Here is a 19,060-nt window from a genome sequence, read left to right as displayed (position 1 = left end):
CTGTAACCTTTAAGATTTAATTTAAACATACTAGTTGACAATCTGTGCACATCTTTGAAAACTCTATTAAAGACTTTGATCCTACTTTTAGTGTTATATTTGACCAAAAATGATTTTGTTATCTTTAATAGAAATACACTCAGGTCCATAAGTAAGTACCTTCTATTCATATTACATTAGTTGTTCACTGGTATAAATTCAACAAGCTCAACATGCATTTAGTAAAACAGCTGGCTTAGAGCAGCAGCCCAGTGCTGAGACAACTCAGTCTACAAATTCTACCTACAATATGAATGGTCACATATTTCCTTCTTTGCGTGGTGTGCTTAGAGATTTACATCATGGGTTTAGTATAATAAATTTATTATCCTTTACAGAGTTGTTCCCTTATGAAGTATTCATTTGTAAAGCAAGAATTTTTATACAGGACTGCTAAAAACCATGAAGTAGACATATTTGCTTAATAGTTTTATTTTTTTTTTTTTTGCAGGTTCTATAATCATATTTCATCAACTGGTACAACAAAACATATATAAAAATCAAAACAAAGAGGGCTTGTTGAGCTTGATGCATGGTAAATCTATTTGGTTTATTCTTGGTTTATTGTTAAATATTATATTGCATTTCTTTAAGCAGACATCGTGTATATTGTGATTTCTAGCATTCCACACACAGCAGCTTATTGTTGTTCCCTTTAAATATGGGAAATAAAAATGGTTTTAGTTTGCTATTAAAAAAAAAAAAGAAATTGAGAGAGCATACTGCTATATTACATGGCCCAAGAAATATTAGCAGCATGCTCTTTGGCTTTCATCCGTAGAACTGCAATGCTGGAGGACCTCCTTTCAAACTCTGGTTTGGTTTCAAAAGCATGTCCATTGGTTGCCCCAGAAAGCAATGAGTCAGTGAAAAAATTATTGAGGGGCATGTGGCTGAACTGATTCTGGTGGTTTGAGAAGCCCGTGTAGCCAGAATCTGTGCGGGGTGAATGGGAGTAAGGTGTCATACAGGAGGACGTATCTCGTGGCAGCATGCAGGAGGTAACCACAGAGCCGCTAGCCGCATTCCCTGCCCACAGATTGTTCTGAATCTGGAACATATAAAATGAATACAATTAAATTTAGATAGTTCATCTTTTGTTTTCTGCAATGCTTGGTTTGCTTTACTTCACACATAACTAGTTCTCCTCTGAAACAAGCAACATATTTCCCTGCAATCATTTTAGAAAACAGTATGAAGAGATCACATGAGTCAAAATACGAGATTGTTCACTTAAGAGCAAGGGCTGATGATTCATGCTCCTTACTTTGTCATCCATTTGCTCTGTGTCTCCATATATGATGTCTAGTGTTGAACCTCAGGATGCCATCAGCCCAGCTAGTCAATAAAATTAATGGAAACACATAACTGACATCAGAGAAAAGGTGTCAGAAGAGTGTACAAGATCATAAATATTTTCACCATAAATGATTCTCCTCATTAGAATTCCTACTTTCATGGTAGGAAAGACTAGAAGAGGGTGAACAAAACAAACCAATTCGGATTTCTCAAGCGACAAAGCCCAACAAGTATTTGAAAAATTTAATAATGAGAAGCCTTGCATAATTACTTTAAAACAAATGAAACCATAAAACACAGGAATTACTGATAATACATTCAAGGCTTTTTCTTAAATTTGTTTCAAAGAGAGATTTGAGATAAAATTTCTTTTTATGGTGTTTTTATGTGAAATTATACTTTGAGGGCATTAATGTTTCAGCGTTCAGCCTCAACAGGCTGCACTATGCATCCCTGGAAAACGTTGCATGACAGACTAGGACACAAACTTTGTGGTTACCAGCGATGTCTGGAGTAACCATGTATTCAAGCTTTGATGTATAATCCTTTCTATACTTGGCAGTCACTTAAAGCTTCATTCTGAGTCCCAGGCCTTCTACCGTCTATGTATAGATGCTATTTATGGATAGGTATTTTTCACTTTTTTGTTACTAGATGAACAGACAGGAAGATTTTCAATACCTAACATAAGTCAGCTCTTGTTATTATCTCGGACTGAATGGTCTTTCATTCCTGCTGTATTCACTTTGATTTGATCAAACTTCACACTCAGCAGCTGCCCTTCTGTTTTTTCAAACTCTCCACTCTGTCTATTAGTACTACATGTATATGGTATAATTTCTGACACACTCAAGCTTCTTCAGTCATTCCTCATTTGCACACACCATTATACAATATACAGCTTTGTATGCCTTCTCCACTTTTACCTATATATCTTTCCTGAATGCTGATTTTTTTTTTTTTTTTTTTTATGTACAAATAACATCAGGGAAGACATTTTTAGCCCCCATTCACAGTATGGATCTTGTCAGCCAGTAACCATATCCTCTCCTATTTGTTTTCCTTTGCTAAATTTGTCCTCATTCTAAAAATCTGTTGTCCGTTCAGTGTATCCTTGCCCTGATGCACTGCAATTGAGCCCACGTGTCTTTGTTCTCTGTGATATGTTAGACTAACTCAATTACTCCTTGGTTAGCACTGAAAAGTGAATTTCCACTTCAAACTTAATTTTACATTCACATTCCAAGTCCATAGATAAAGGAATTTTGACTTAAGATATAAAGGTTATCTCTCTAGATGAGTGATTTTTTTCTGTCAAAGTAGAGGTCAGGGGAAGTAATGAATTATGACAGACACACACATAGGCATACACAGAATGAAAAAATGTTTCTAATGCTGATGAGTTGTGTTTTCTCCCATTTTCCTATCAATTTGCAACAGCACATACTCACCAAAGCACCAACAAGCTAAAGCGATAAATTATGGTTCACTGAACTCATCTAGCTGAGATCTAGTGCAGATAGGAAGGATGAAATAGTCTTATTTTTAAAGTTAATATTTTAAACAGTTGTATTAGCAAGGTCATCAGGAGCTGACAAACTAATCTGGGCTCCTTGGGAATTACAGCAGCAAAAATAGATTCGGTAAATGCTCCATTTTGGTTTCCTACAAAAGCCTGGGGAAAAGTATGACACATTTCCCCAAACTCTGGGTCTGCTCAGCTTGTTTACATGGACATGCACATGTGCAGTTCCACACACAGTTCCACACACACTCGTGGACATGGCTTGCCTTTCCACACACACATGTACACACATAGCTGGGCACACCTCAGGCTTCTGCTCCTGCATATTTTATGTGGCAGGCTGAGAGGCAGTGGAGTAAGGTGCCTGAAGAAGGATATGGAAGATTTTTCCTCCTTCCTGTGGGCCTCCTGAAGTCTACATGAGGAAATCTATAAAAAAGCTTCAGAACTTTCCAGTTCCCTCCTCCCATAATCAGTTTTTAGAGGACTCAAACATCAGCCCATGGGAGACTCTCCACAGTTTGACATGATACCCAGCTGCCTTATTACTCCTTAATTAACCTACCTGAGCCAGTTTTGACTTATAATCAGACAAATTTCCCCAGGGAGTAACAGTTAATCTGTGCAGTGTCTAATACAGGAGCTATTTCTGAAGGAGCTCATAATCTCCAAAGGTAACTCACATGTGACAAAGTCTTATTTATCTGAATTACTGAAATTTCTTTCCAAGAAATTCTATGCCAAATGCTTCAGTCACCCAGGCTGTGCAGATATAATTATGGGAAGAATTTTAAAAAAAAATCTGTTTAAGTGCAAACATGCACAAGTTTGCCTTTAAAACAGTCATGGTGGGAAGTCTTCAAAAGGTTCAGAGGCTCAGTTTGAAAGTGCCCAATAACCTATGTGGTCTGGAGGAATCACAGTATCACTTTGTCTTTCCATATTTTGAGTAGTTTAGTTTGCAGTAAACTAAGTTTAGTACCACCAATTTTCCTGATATTTTTACCCTAGACAAATCCCTTTTAGTTTAGCTTCAGTGAGATTGCACAGGTGTAAATGAGAAGAGAATTCAGCTGCAAATTCTAAAATATTCCAATGTCTTTTTAAAGCAATATGTGAACAAGCTATTAATTCCCAAAACTTTCAAAGGTGTGCCCTAGGTTTCTTTCTTAGAGAAAGGAATACAAATTAGTAAACTTAACTTCAGGAATGCCACAAGATTCTAGGAAACTTTGCATCTTCTCTCATGAGGTAGTTATGTTTTCCAAAAGAATGTCTCAGTCATATCAATTTTCTATTCATTTTTGTTGGTTGAGTGACTTCACATTTGCTATTAAATTTTCATTTCTTTACAAGGATTTACAACATAAATATCTTGTAGCAAAATTTAGATGCAGAAGGTAGTCCTATATTAAAAATAAATACAGTAATGTTTCACAATAAGTCAAAATTATCAGACCTTCTTCTGGTATGTTAGAAGGAAAAGCGACATTATGTACATGAATTTAAAGAAAATATTTTTCCTCTTAAAATCTTGTGTGATCCATGAACTATATAAAAGGCAATTCAGAGACTGTGAATGAGGCTATACATACTGCACATCTCTGGTTTCTGTTAACATCACAAACAACTTGAGCTTTGCTCTTGTGGTTACCATGAAATTACCAGAGCCCTTCAATATATTTACCTACTGTATGTTTTATACACACATACACATGCACACACACCCTTCCTGATAGAAAAAGAAATAGGATTTCATAGCTGTGACAAGAACTTAACTGGAGAGTTATGGTTGTTAACACGGTTACGATATAATTTCCTAAGCACATGACCTTCTGTTAGACACTGCAGAGGAAAATGAGCTGAGGTAATTGCTCATTCCGCTTGGTGTCATTGCTTTTTTCTGTTAAACCTGAGCTTCAGCCTTTTTATGCAGGCTCTGGAGAAATCACACAAACTCAAATATCTAAATTTTCTGGGAGTTCTGCAATTACTTCCCTAGCTTTGGTTCTCCCATCACCAAATCTCTTGACTCATTGCAGTCACCTGCCTATCTGCACTAGAGTCTGTCTCCAGCAGACACACGTGTGACACTTCTATTTGAGTGCATGTGTTTTAGTGCTTCACATGAGAAACAAAATTCTAATCTCTTTTAAGATCTCTAGATATTAAGAGATTTTATTATTATGCAATAAATGTTATATACGTTGAATGTTATTATAATTACTCAAGTAATTAATTAGGAACTACACATTTACTCTGCTTTCAGGGTATTCCTATTCACTGCATGGGAAACAAGAGTGGCACTAACTGAACAGTTAAGAATTTATGCAATTATAAAAAACATGTGAGTGTCAGACTGATTTGCTAAACTTTTGTCACTCCTCTCCCTGTGTGAAACAACAGTCCTTGCACTGCCAGAAAATATCAAATCTGTGCTAGCACAAGGAGCTGCTTCAGGCAGATTAAATGCAATAGCTGTTAAACTGCTCAAAACTGCTAGTTCACAGCTCATATCTGTTGGTCATTCCTAGTCCATCAGCACAATTAGTTTGGTTTGTCACTTTCTGCTTTTTTTTTTTTCTGGGTGCCTGTTTAGAATGTCCAAAATACAGGTAGAAATTTGCCCGTTTTTCCCAAGTTTGTAGATTCTCAGAATAATTTAAACTGAAAAGAGCCTCTGGGATTTTTGAGTCACTCCAGCTACAGAGGTTCTTTAATTTCTATGGGCAACTTGTCCCAAAGCTTCACCACTCTCATTGTATTTTTACATTTATATCTAGACAGAACACTTCTCAGTGTAATTTGTGAACATTTTGTAGGAGCTGTTGGACCAAGTGCACATGTGAAGATCACCTGTACTGTATTGGGCTCAGGTACATATGAGAGAGATGCAGTACACAATTTTTAGATATAAATAAAATGCTACCTGGCCCCTGGTAGTGAGATGCTTAAAATATGCTCAAAAATATGTGATAGACCCCTTCAGTCCACATTTGGGCTTACAGATGGTGAACAAAATAAAAATCTGCTCATTAGATTTCACACCAAAGTTTGCTAAGCTTCAAAATAATGAGGATTTGAAAAGTCATCAAGCTTTCATTCTTGTATGGGGTGTTTTGTAAACTGTAAATTTTCCTACTGCAATCTTGGAGCCAGTTACAATAAGGGTTAGTTGTATTTCAACTCTATGATACAGTTAAAGGCAAAATTTCATATTTTGAAAAATACTATTTAAAAATTTGTGCATCTCAGAAAAAAAATTAATTTGCCTTATAATTAAGCCCCAGTAAAGTCACTCACACACTTAAAGAAATACGTTTCACAAAAAAAGAGATAGAACAACAAGCTGAATGTTGAGACTGTGAAAAGGACCACATACAGTGGTGGTTTATTACCAAGAAAAAATAAAAGTGCAGTGCATAAGCTACTTTGTGTAGAACAGACACCACCCAGAAAGATTAGAAGTGTCACTCTTGTTGGAAGATCAGGCACAGCAAGGCAAGTGAGCACACATGCAGCAAGACACACACCATCCAGGTGGTGGCTCAGCCTGAGCTCCATGCTGTCACAGCTAGACAGCAGGAGTGTGTGATACAACTCCTTTGAAGCTAGCTCAGATATGTCTGCCACATCTATTCCTGCTTAATCAGTGTACCCATAGCCTTAATGAACTATTGTGATTAACTGTCATTTATATGTCTACTACAGTTAAAAGAAATTTTCAGTCATATAACATGTGGTGTCTAATGTATTCCATATGAACATTTAATTGGAGCATGTAACTTTGATTATTGCTAATGAGGATTAGCCATATGTACTAAGGCTAGAGCAAACTATTATGATGATCCAAGGACTTAGTACTTAACACATGTATGCTGATACTACTTCTATGCTCTTTGCCAACACATCATGTGATGCCATGCTGTTCAACATATTAATTTAATTTATCATTCTGGTGGATGGAATGCAAACTTCAGCATCTTCCTTCTATTTCTGAGATTTCAACATTTTCCTTTCTTTCTATACCTTCTATATCACTCCTATTCCCATATTTTTGAAAAGCTTTTGTTGTCTTAAGATTCCCACCTGCACTAGACTGGGCTTTTTCAACTAAAACAAAAAAAATAGATTCTATCCTATCCAACTCTTGCCTGCAGTTTCAACAAAATTTAAAAAAACCCAAACATTTTACGTGTGATACTAAGAGGGAAAGTAGAATGGTGTGACAAAATGAATCCTTTTAAAATAACTTAGAAGAAAAATTACAATAAATGAACATGATTCAAAGAACAAATAAGAAGGAGGAAAGATGCAAAGTAAGGAAAGAGCCTAGGTGGGAGAAAAATGTTGCCCTTTTTATCTTCTTTTCAGTGATACGATTTAATGTTTATTTACATACTGATGCACTTATTTATAAAGATGACATCTTTATAAACTTGATTCATACAGGTAAAGCTGCAAGTCTGTGTGATAATAGTATAGTCTCTTGCGTGCAGAAATAAGGAGGGGTTATATGAAATTTTGTCTCAGGTTTTCTTGCTACTTCTCCTAGGTAAGCATTGAATCAGATGAGATCAAGTGCCCTTTGTAACAGTAGCCTTCCTACTAACATAGGGTGGCAGAAGGAGTCAAATAAAGACCAATAAGGTAAGAGAAGAACAAAGCTAAAGAGGCTTTTTATTGTTCCTCTTTCAACATATCATTTATAGATCCATGTAAGATAACTACGGATGACTGCAGCTGAACCACATATGAGATTAAAAAAACTTTTAGAGATCATCATACTTATTTTACACCTTATGTTTCAGGAATAAAAAATTTAATTGATCAGGTTTTTCACAGATTTAAAGGGAACCCATGTCTGGCATAGAAGTCCATTTGGTTAAGTTTCCTAAACACAAATGCCTAATACTTATCTGACCACGGTTGCCTACAATGAAGGATGGACTGTCCATTTAAATCCTGTTCATCAACACTTCAACAGTGTCTCAGATATCCTGAGACATCTTTAATGACACTCGACACTGTATTTAAGTGACCAAATTAAGTATGGCTTGTTTACTAATATTCACTCAGGTGAAATGAAGTAAACTTCCCCATGAAGTTCATTTCCCCACTGACGTTAAGATGCTCCATCTTCACTTTCACATCATCAGTAGGATATTGCTAGTTAAGTTAAGTATAGGATGTGTTTTTCTGAGTGCACTTAAGATGACTTAGACCACAATGTGTTGTATCTGCAAGAGAAACTTGAAATTCTAATACTGAAATTAATGAAACTGAAATCTTTCACTAAAATGAATGAAAAACACTGTGCATAACATTTTCCTAGAAAAATCTGATTTTCAGAATAATGTTGTTAAAGCCTTAAAAAAAACATGTAAATAACACTTAGTTGTGCTGGACTATTGTACAAACTGCACTCCTTTGTAATCCATCTTGTGACAGTGTAATTAATGAAAAATATATGCATGCAGAATTTGGCCAGTTTAGGAGATATTCAACTTCTTGGCAGGTAGGTGAGCAATTTTCTTGAAGAAAAAAAGAAACATCTACAGTTAATACACTATAAAAATAATTAAGGTTAGACTGAAAGAGCAAAGCAAAGAACTATGATCTACCAAAAAAACCCTAAACTGTTATTATTGTGAAGATAAAGATGTGGAATTTAATAGCAAAATTAGCTGGATTGTAGAGACAGGTGTTGGACCAGACTGCCTCCAGAGATCGCTTGCAATCTCTACCTTTCTCTGATTCAGAGCCAGCCTTCTGTCTGAAATGAGTTGAAAGAATAATTTTCTCACAGGAAAAATTTTTCGTGTTTACATAGTCACACAATGCATAGCAGCATTTTGTTCTTAATTTGTATTTGATGAAGATAATTGGTGAAGAGACTAAGCAGAAGTCTCCACAACACCCTCTGTTAACTGCAAGAGACTGATGCTTCTGCTGGAAAGCAACCGAGATGTGTTTTCTCAACATATCCGTGTCTGGACTCAGAACAGAAAATCTGCAGGCTGCAAATCCTTATAATGCACACCAGAAATTCACATTTGTTCCTGCTCTTTCTGCCATACAGCTATAAACATCTCGGCTTGATGTCATCCTTTTTCAACATTCAACCTATTTTTTTTTCCAGCAACAGGGAGTCTGTTTTTCCCCTTGTTGATTCTTAAATAAGCTTCAGTGATCTGTGTTCCACAATCCCCAAGAAAAACTATTTACTTAAAAGTATGGCAAACCTTGTCTAATATTTGCTTATTTCTTTGTCACAAGAGAAGTGCTTGTATGCGAGTAGTGGTGCAGGAATAGGAGCAAAGAAAAAAGGATATTTGTTTCCTTTTCTTACATTATCTACGATGAAATAATGAAATTGTTTGGGAAATCAATTTATAACATTAGAACAAAACATGCAGCTAACAATTTTAAATACCTTTTCTGCTGAATTGTGGGGTAGATTGATGAATTTATATCAAGTCAGGCACTGTATACTTATTTTCCATAAGTGAGGCACTTAGAAATGGATATTTAGTTCAAAAGATTTGAATGATGTTAGTGGTCATTGTGTTTTTAAAACAGATTTTCGTTGTCTCAGGCATTCCCACTGGAAGTGTTATATACATGATAGGGACGTGGTTTTCCTGAAGGTGAGTATTTAAGAATGTGAAAACTATGAAGAATTACCCCCAGGTTAGCAAAAACATGAATTTTTATTAAATGTCCTGTGCTAATTACTTGGATACCCACTCATATTCCAGTGTACAGAAAAGTAGCCAATTTCTTCTCTGAGGAGTGGGCTAACTTGTTTTTATCATGTAGCCAAGTTATACATGCAAGCACTCAGCTGAAATAGCCAATGTAAAGTGCACTCACACCTTCATTTAGCTCCTTGTTCCTGTTCTTGAAGTACAGAACAGTACAATGCAGCTTTCTCGTGCAGGCAACCAGACTCAATTACACACTTGTGCCTCTCTGTTTTCCTGCAGTCTGTTAGTCTGTGCTTGTAGGGGAGTACATTGTATTACTGTTTGTGAATGAGTACACATTTTGTATTTCTACACATTTTAGAGATGCTTGATCTAAGATTATGGGACCAGCATTTGCATTTCAATCTTCTGTTTTTAAGAATCTATTAATTAATGATGGAAACATTTGTCAGGCTGAAACTTAGTTGTGTCATCTGTCTAGGAGATTTTTTTTTGACAAAAATGTAAACAGAAATGCAGTGAATTAATCTTTTTAACAATCTGAAAGGACAGAATTGATATTTTATTGCATTTAGAATTTTACAGATCATATTATCATATAATTTAAAAATATGGGATTTTTTGAAAAACATTAATTTTAGGACAATCATTTTAAGTGCTTGCCAATGACTTGTATTATTCCATTATCTTATACCAATGAAACTTTGGTCAGTTGGGAAAATTTGTAGATGGAATCCTACTAAAAATACAAGGTGACCTTGCAGACAAAATTTAGTCTAGAAATCCCCAAGTTTCTGCACTGTTCCTTGTATCATTTGTTGTTATGCTATAAGTAAGTCAGAAAGACCTTAAAAAGAGAACTGAACACCTTGAGTGAGATCTGTGAGTGAATGTGCATCTATGTCCTTGTGAATCTACCTGGGACTACCTAAGGTTGTGTCCACCTGCTTAAACACAGAGTCTGTCATGCAGTGGTTGCTAATGCAGTTGGGTTATTGACCTGTTACATTATAAAATAAAACTAGACAGACTTACAAGTGCCACCACAGCTGAGATGGTTGTGTCCATGTTCTAAGCTGCTGGAACACAAGCCAGCTCTGTCCCAGGCACCAAACCTAGTAACATGCAACCTCTTCAGAGGTAAAGCACGTAAAGCTGAGTAGAGGACACATGAACCAAAGACCCTTGGTTCATAGCTAATCATTAAGAATCATTAAGGTTGGAAAAGACCTCCAAGATCATCAGGTCCAGCCTTTGACCAAACACTGCCATGCCAACTAAAGCATAGCACTAATTGCCATTTACAGTCATTTCTTGAACACTTCCAGGGATGGTGACTCCACCACTCCAATGCTTAACCACTGTTGCAGTGAAAAAATTCTTCCTGGTGTCTGACCTGAACCTCCCCTGGCTCAGCTTGAGGTTATGTCCTCCTGACCCATCACTTGCTCCCTGGGAGAAGAGACCAAGGCCCATCTTGCTACAATCTCTTTCCAGGTAGTTTAAGACCGCAGTAAGATCTCTCCTGAGCCTCCTTTTCTCCAGGCAAAACAATTCTAGCTCTCTCAGCTGCTCCTCACAGGACTTGTACTCCAGATCCTTCCCCAGCCCCATTTGCCTTCTCTGAACACACTTCAGCCCCTCAATGTCTTTCTTGTAGTGAGGGGCCCACAAATGGATACAGGATTTGTGGTGCAGCCTCACCAGTGCCCAGTACAGCAGTGTAATCGCTGCTCTGGTCCTGCTGGCCACACTATTGCTGATACCGGCCAGGATGCCATTGGGCATCTTGGCCACCTGGGCACTCTCTGGCTCATGTTGTGCTGCTGTCAACCCACAGGCCCTTCTCTGCTGGGTCAATTTCCAGCCACTCTTCCCCAGCGCTGAGGACCTCTCCATTCAGCCAATTTAGAGTATGGCCAAAGCAAGCTCACATAGAATAGGAGTATATTCTTAAGGCTGACAGAGACCCCGCTACTTCATGAAGCTGAAGAGCACCAGAACACCAGTAGTGAAGCGAACCATGCAAGATTTTTTGCTTTGTATGGTGTTTTATTTTTATTAATTATGTGGTAAAAGCAATGTGAAGCCAGAGACATGAAAAACAATGGCTTCAGAATAAAAGTATTCAATGTGCTAAAACAAGCAAGCAGACAAAAGCAGAGAGTGAGGCAAAGCAGTAACCCAAAGGACTGGAGAACAGAGACAGAAGATTACGATCTTATTAGGCCATATGCCTTACTACATACTAACAGGGAACTGAAACGGGAAAAAAATACAAATTAAACTAACTACAACTGTCTGAGAGAGCTGTTCTTTCCCTCTGCCTCTCTCTCCCCCCAGCGATATACATTAAATTATGATTCTACATGGCTATATTACGGTTTTTGAGGTCCATGAAGAAATGGTGCATGTTTAACCCATCAGAAGGAAGCTGTCTAGAGATCATATAGTTTATACTCATATTAGCAAAGTATACAAAACCAGAGTTGTTAAGACAGCTGCCAAATGTAGACCCAAAGTACTGCTTGGTCTTTACCATACCTGAGGGTAGCTGTCAGACCTTGGAAGAACAGATATATCATAGGTGGCAGCAAAGTGGCTCTTAGCTTGCTGGATCTGACCATAGCGTTCTCTTTTCCTCCATTTTGCTCTTCGATTCTGGAACCAAACCTGTAGTATACAAGGAAACAGTCATCAGGGTAAACTAAATTATATACTGTGCAAAGAGTTTTAGGGAAAAAAAACCAAGAGATTTTGGACAGTGGCTTTGAAAATTTCTGTTTATCTACAAAAGAGAAATGCTCCACCTGAAAATTAATTTCTTACAGTTTCAATCTGGTCGATGTCTGACCTGCTTAAGTTATTGTTAGCTATTTTAACAATACATATTGCTTCCTTTCTATTATCTCAAAAAACAGACAAAACAAAACAAACAAAAAAACAACCTGAGAAATATCAGTCTGTAGCAAGTAAAATTGTAAAGAAACATTATCTTAAATTCCCATTCCCACTGACTTGCTAGGACTACCCATAATCTGCCTCCTAGAGGTGTCCATAATCTTTATCAAGTGCAGCAATAAAAGGCAGGAAAAACTGGCACAAGGACAGTACTCTACACAGCAGGAAAGGTTCCTATAAGGAAGGCTAAAAGGCCAGGAAGATAATAAAAAGTCACCATGTCACAGACAGTTTTTGGAACTATTGTGATTTTTTTTTCACATTGCTGTTAGGTGATATCTGCTTCTTATAATGGAAAACAAAATAATGGACCTTTATTAAATTATTTAGATTTTATGCCTAAATTTCTTCATACCCCTTGGACTGTTCTGTAATATTTTGAGTGTCAAGTATTATACCAAAAACTTATTATATGGCCATTTCTTTCTGTTACTGATAACTGTAATTGCCCCATGGTCTTAATAATTTTTTTCTTTCAGACAGTTTATTTTGGACTGGTTAAGAATTATCCTGATTAATTAAGGTGATTGCTAAGAAAAGTAACACTGTATAAGAGTAATATCTGAATTATCTTTATTGTTCTGGTGTAAGCAAGCTCACTGAGACTTTTCTAAGAAGTCACACTACTAACAGAACCTTTTTTTTTTTTAAGGGAAACCATGGCATTGGTTAGTCTTCCTGCTAAATTAATCATTAATTCATTTTGATATATACATAAATGAATAGTGCTTTTTTGTATAGACACTTCCTATATTTTGAGGGATATTTTCTGATTCCATATTGTGGGATATTTAAAATAACACTGTTTGGTTTAAAATTCCATTCTTGCATTAATCTTTGGAGAACACAACTGTCTTTTGATCCTGCATAAGCAACCAGGGAATAATTTTGCTCATTTTGATTCCCAAGTACTTGTTGCAGATGTAGTATGTGCAATATTTTAAAATGTATTCAGCAATCAAAGCAAGGCTCATGCATATAACTTCTGAGTGTATATTGTTAGGGACCTTGGTGGTAAATTTGTGTTATTTATGATGCCTGAGGTTCAGCAAAAAGAAAAGGGATGACAAAAAAAAAAAATCTCCTATCTCCACAGGAGGCATCAAGGACACGATAAGGAAATTTAGTCATGAAGCTCTTTCCTTGAAAAAAGACCTTGACAATCTCCTTAAAATGGGTACCAATTACTGGACTGACATGCAGCAGGAAAGAGAACAACTTAGATAAATTAGGTTCAGGTTGGCTCTCTCTGCATGTGTGCAGGACAAATATTAAATTGGATGTTGATGAAATGGTGGTGAAGGGAACTGTGGGTAAGGTATCCAGCTGATCACTCTGCTACACTAAATCAAACAATTTGCTTGAATTCATAGAACTAAATGAGAAAAAGCACATATTTTTTTCCTTTGACAATCCCCCAAAAAGTTTCTGTTTACACCATTTTACTAGGAACTTACTCTTGGCAGAGATAAAGTAACCATTTGCCTCCACAAAGCAATGTAGAAATCTGCTGCTTGTTATCCTTGAATTGCCAGATGCTTGCCTTTAATGACGTAAGGCCTTGCAAATTGCTTCATCTTGTGATGGAATACTCTCACTACTCTGGACAGAAATGATCAACATGTCCTTTCATATTTAGCATATGAGAAATGCAAAGATTGGTTATCTTTTAAGAAAGGGAAGAACATGTCTAAATAAACTAGAAGTAAATACTCTGTGAAAGCCTGATATAAACTTATATATTCTTCACTTACTCTCTTATTTTTAATACTCTTACCATATTAAGCCTCTAAATCTTAGGAAAATAAATGTGATAAGAAGTCAGTTGACACACTTTAGTTCAATTTTCCCCTCCTTGTTCTCACTATTAATTTGTTCTTGAAGTACTTCTCTGTATTCCAGAATTATGCATTTGTTAGAACAGTGTTTTAACGTTATGCTACCTTCTTTTTTTCAAGTCAAGACTAAATCCCAATGAATGGAAGTCATACTTGGAAAGATGTACCAAATTCAGAAGGAGAGGGATTGTGCAGAGCCTGAAGAGTTAAAAGTCACTGAAATAAATTCCATCGGCATTGCTGATATCGCATCGATGTAACTGAACACACAGCCTTGGACTCTATTTTCTGATGACAACAGTGAATATGATGTCTGGTTGAATAGACATGAAAAGAACACTTCTTTATAAAACTGATTAGCTGACTTTGTTTCTGAAAGTGTTTCTTATTTAATTTCAGTTTGTATGCATGTGCACTGACGCCTATTTCTCTATATGCATGTGTGTGTATGCGTTTAATTACAAGTTGTGAAGTTGTTATCATATTCAAGTCACTAAATTTAAAAAATTAATCCCAGTCTATAAGAATCAACGGGACTGCAATTCTCTAAATTGAAATAATGATTATTACCAGAACGGTGAAGATACCTAAAATAAACTTGCAAAATGTGGCTCACACCATTTTCTAACAGAAGACCTCTAAACAAGGGAAAGGCTGCATTTCCTGGATATTTAGCTTCTTTTCTCACCACTGCACATCAAAAGCCATAAATACTATTGAGATTACTATACAAGCACATACTGAATGAATCATATTTGTGTGCAGTTATGATACTCAAATAATGTACTAAGTGGTCAACAGTATGTTTGTTTCCAAAAACTAGAATAACATTATTCATCAGTTATGAAAGTTTAACAACCAGCAATTGTACCTCCTAATTTTGTGATTTCTGAGATCATTCCACAGAGAAAAGGTGGAAGGATTCTGTCCTTTTTATACGGGCACAAACACACACACAGAGATCTAAATGAGTGTAGGTATGTAGATATATAGATATATAGATATTTATGCACATTTATGTGTGTGCAGTTTCACTGCACACTCTTTGGATAGAAACAAGGAATTTGGTTCCTTTTTAGACCGTACTTTTCATGCCATAACACACGCACAATCCTGTGCATCTGAGTTCTGCATTGTCATCAGTCTGAACTACATGCAACGAGTCTTTAGTGGGATCTTTACACGTAACACTTTATGTTTTCATTGCCTGGAATTCTAAAAGAGATCAAGAAAGCTTTTCTAATGATGTTGTTTTCTCATCCCTTAAACAACTGTTCAGAACTGCAACACAAGCTATTTTAAAAAATAACAAGTTATTTTAGCACTGCAGCATAACAGCTCATATCCATAAAGAAATGAAGCAAAACAAGCTGTTTACTTTAGCTTTACAGGCTTTTGTACAATCCCCAAGAGTATAATTTACTCATTCCTACAATTCACAATTTGTTGTAGAAATGCTGAAGTTTGGTTCTTACCTGGACTCTGGCCTCAGTGAGCTCTGTTCTTAGAGCTAGCTGTTCTCTTACATAGACATCAGGGTAGTGAGTTTTCTGGAATACTTTCTCCAGTTCCTCCAGCTGCAAACTGGTGAAAGTTGTTCTGTGTCTCCTCTTCTTACTGCTGGAGACATTGCTGTCACACTTATCACCAAGTTCATCCAGGTCTCCCTTCTCCTGCAGCCCTTTCACTGGAGACATCCTGAGATTGTTGCAATTGTCCATGGACCTGCTCAGCTCTGTGTGAAGAGGCTGACCTTCCACTTTAGTAATCCCGTAGTTCACTGCATACAAGGTGGGTTAACAGCTGGTTAATAAATGATCAAGGGGGAAGGGGAGGTGTTTAGATTCAGGAGTTCATATAAAACAGTTTCACAAGGAACAAGATTCTGTCGTGGCTGTGTTGTTTCTATATGAGATCATGGAAGAGGAATCTGTACTATTAACTACTGATAGAATAAAAGTGCTAAATCACACTGAATTCTAACTGAGAATATATCTGAAAATATCATCTGAAAACTTACAGAGTAAGGAGGCTGTGCAAGAGACTTGGATATTTTCACTCTGCCACTACTGCCACTAAAGTAGTTAACAATCCATGAAATCAGCATCAGCTAGAGTTGTACAGATAAGGAATCATAGCCCAAAACAGATTTTCATAGAAGAGGCACAAAGCTATTGACAAACGTGCCTTTAAACTTGAAAGCAAATGCAAAAACTTCTATTTCTATGAAAATACAAATTAACAAAGAAGTAAACTAAATAGCTGTAAACTGACAAATCAAGAAGCAAATGAAACCAAAAATTGAATTCACTTTAAAAACTCAATAAATTCCACATACCTTCTTTTGGATTTGTGAGGTGGAATTGTTTCCAATTAGGTTTGTTATGGTTACAAAATACAGGGCATTTCTGCAAAATGTTAACTTATTAAAAGAGATCGTTTCATATACTTTGTACAAGGATTGCAGGAACTATTTGTCTTTAGTTGTAGAGATAAGAAATGTTCCGCAGTAGCTTCTTAATAGGAAATGAAAACATTTCTTACTTTTCAATATTTTTTACTTATCACACATCACTGGGAAAGTAATGAGATAAGTTATGGAACTCAAAAAAACTTTTTTTCTTTTCTAAGAAAAAGGTAAAAAAATATTCAAACTCTATAGAAACTAAAATTTACTAAGATGCCACGTAACATAAGAAGCTTGCTTTGAGATTTTCTCACATTCTCAGTAATTTCTTTCAATTTGAGCTGATTGTAATGAAAAACAATTTTTAGATACCATCAACACATACATAGATACGAAATGCCCCAAAGCCCTCAAGGCACACATTAAATTAGTTAATTAGGAAAGACTCCAATGTATAAATCAATTTTCTATAGGTTATTCTTTTTTAAATTACACTTGAAGAAATCTATCAATTTATCTTACAATTTTTTTCATACTTTTTTATTTTTGAGAAAATAAAAAAATTTTCTCAGAATTATATGTATAATTCAATGACTATATGAAGTCAAAAAAGTATGATACTGTTAGTCTTCTTATTGCATATGATCTTAACTATGTTTTCCAATTCTTCTAGGAAATTATTTTTAAATGTGTTTTGTTTGTTTTTTTTTTTTTTTTAATAGGGATTTTTATCATGTTGTAATAATGAGGAAAATTTTAAATGTTTTTAAAAGAAAACGTTTCATATTCTTCTAGCCAGTAGGCTAGAAAATTTTAATACTTGATAGAAGGTTTAACACTATCTTTGGATGACCGGCGTGGTTTTCAGAATCATCTTTACGCATCATTTGGTAACACGGCAGAGAGATCCCCGCTACCGTCGCAGGACGATATCTGAAGGAACCGAAAATGCCCAAGCGACCTTCCGTTCCCTCCCTGGATCGGCACCGGAGAGCCGGCCGTGTCCGCGGTTCCTCCGACACCGGCACCCGGGGATGCTTTCTCCCGGGAGTTCGCTGGGTGAAAACGCCGCGGCTCGTAGCGGGAGCGAGGGTGGCCGGGGAGAGGCCGGAGCCGACCAGGGGCGGCCAAGGGAGTGCCGGGGGGCGGCCGGGGGGTGCCGAGAGGTGCCGGGGGGCGGCCGTGCCCCGCAGCTCCCGCCGGGACCCGCCGGCCCGTCGGCTCCCCGGGCGGGCTGTGCCGGCGTGCCCGGCGCTGTGCTCCTCGGCCAGCCGCCGGACCCGGGCCGGGGCCGCTGTGGAAGGCAGTAGCCGAAGGGTTGCACTGAAAGGAAAAGAGCTCCTCAAAGTAGAAGGTTGCCTTCTCCCGGCGTTTTTGTTTTTTTTTTTTTTTAATAGTAGTGGTGGTAGTATTGTAGCAGTAATATTGTTACAGTTATTGTTATTTTACTACGACCTGACAGCCCCTCGCATGCCCGCAGCCGAAGGCTGCACAGCTGCCTTTGGTCTCCCTGGGCGGGAGAATCCCTGCCCTCGCCCGTGTATCTCCAGGAGGAAGAATAACCCTGGGATGATGACTCACCGTTGTTGTCCTGGCAGGGTGATGTCCTCTCCAGCCTCACATGATGCTCAGCTCTTTGCAGAGGGTTGAAGGCCTGTACGCATTTGCTGCCTGACGTTTTGCTATAAAAGGACTCATTGTCCAAAGTTTCCATAACGTGCTCCAAACTGCCTCCTGCTCCCATGTAAAAGTCACTGTTCTTGCTCGGCTGGCTCTTCAGGGCAAACTTCTCGCTCAGAAAATCCATAATCATCTAAGGCTGCTGGAGAGCCTCTTCCCTAGACAGAGGCTGGACTGTGAGCACGGGAGGGAGAGTGAGTGGATGGGAGGGAAGGAAGGAGGGAGGAAGAGGCGTTCAGTGCTTAGGGAGCTGTTTTGCCTCTGAGCCTTTGATTTGTCTTGTCTTGAAAGGGGAACCCGAAGTTGCTCTTATATCTTGAAGCTCAGCAGGACTTCTTGTGCAACCTCCCATTTCTAATGAATATGAAAATAACCAAGCAGTCTAACTCCACCCCAGGTCCCCCAAGACCTAATCCCAACACAGGAGGGAGTTCCAGGCCCGTTTTCGACAGACAGATCTGTTTCAGACAGACACACACAAGCATTCGGGGAGGGTGAGGGGAGAAAGGGAGGGAGGGGAGAGAGGACAAATAAAAAGGACATTTCCCCTCTGCAACCTATTCTTATTTCTCCAGGGATCCTGGAAAGAGTAATCCCTCGC

General features: G+C 37.6%; 1 protein-coding gene across 1 annotated transcript; it reads right to left on the bottom strand.

Annotated features, from left to right (window-relative positions):
* Positions 1-496: 496 nt before the first annotated feature.
* On the bottom strand, positions 497-18,770 carry ALX1 (ALX homeobox 1). Its single transcript, XM_069003906.1, has 4 exons — positions 18,361-18,770; positions 15,848-16,152; positions 12,118-12,246; positions 497-1,090 (listed from the first exon to the last, which is right to left on the bottom strand). Exons 1-4 carry the CDS (start codon positions 18,590-18,592, stop codon positions 770-772), a joined length of 987 nt encoding a protein of 328 aa, XP_068860007.1. The 5' UTR covers positions 18,593-18,770; the 3' UTR covers positions 497-769.
* Between the last annotated feature and the right edge of the window lie 290 nt (positions 18,771-19,060).

The sequence above is a fragment of the Aphelocoma coerulescens genome, chromosome 1A (assembly GCF_041296385.1).
Source record: "Aphelocoma coerulescens isolate FSJ_1873_10779 chromosome 1A, UR_Acoe_1.0, whole genome shotgun sequence".
In the NCBI taxonomy this organism is placed as follows: domain Eukaryota; kingdom Metazoa; phylum Chordata; class Aves; order Passeriformes; family Corvidae; genus Aphelocoma; species Aphelocoma coerulescens.
Note: the sequence above shows the minus strand (reverse complement) of the source record. Positions and strands in the feature narration are given on the sequence as shown.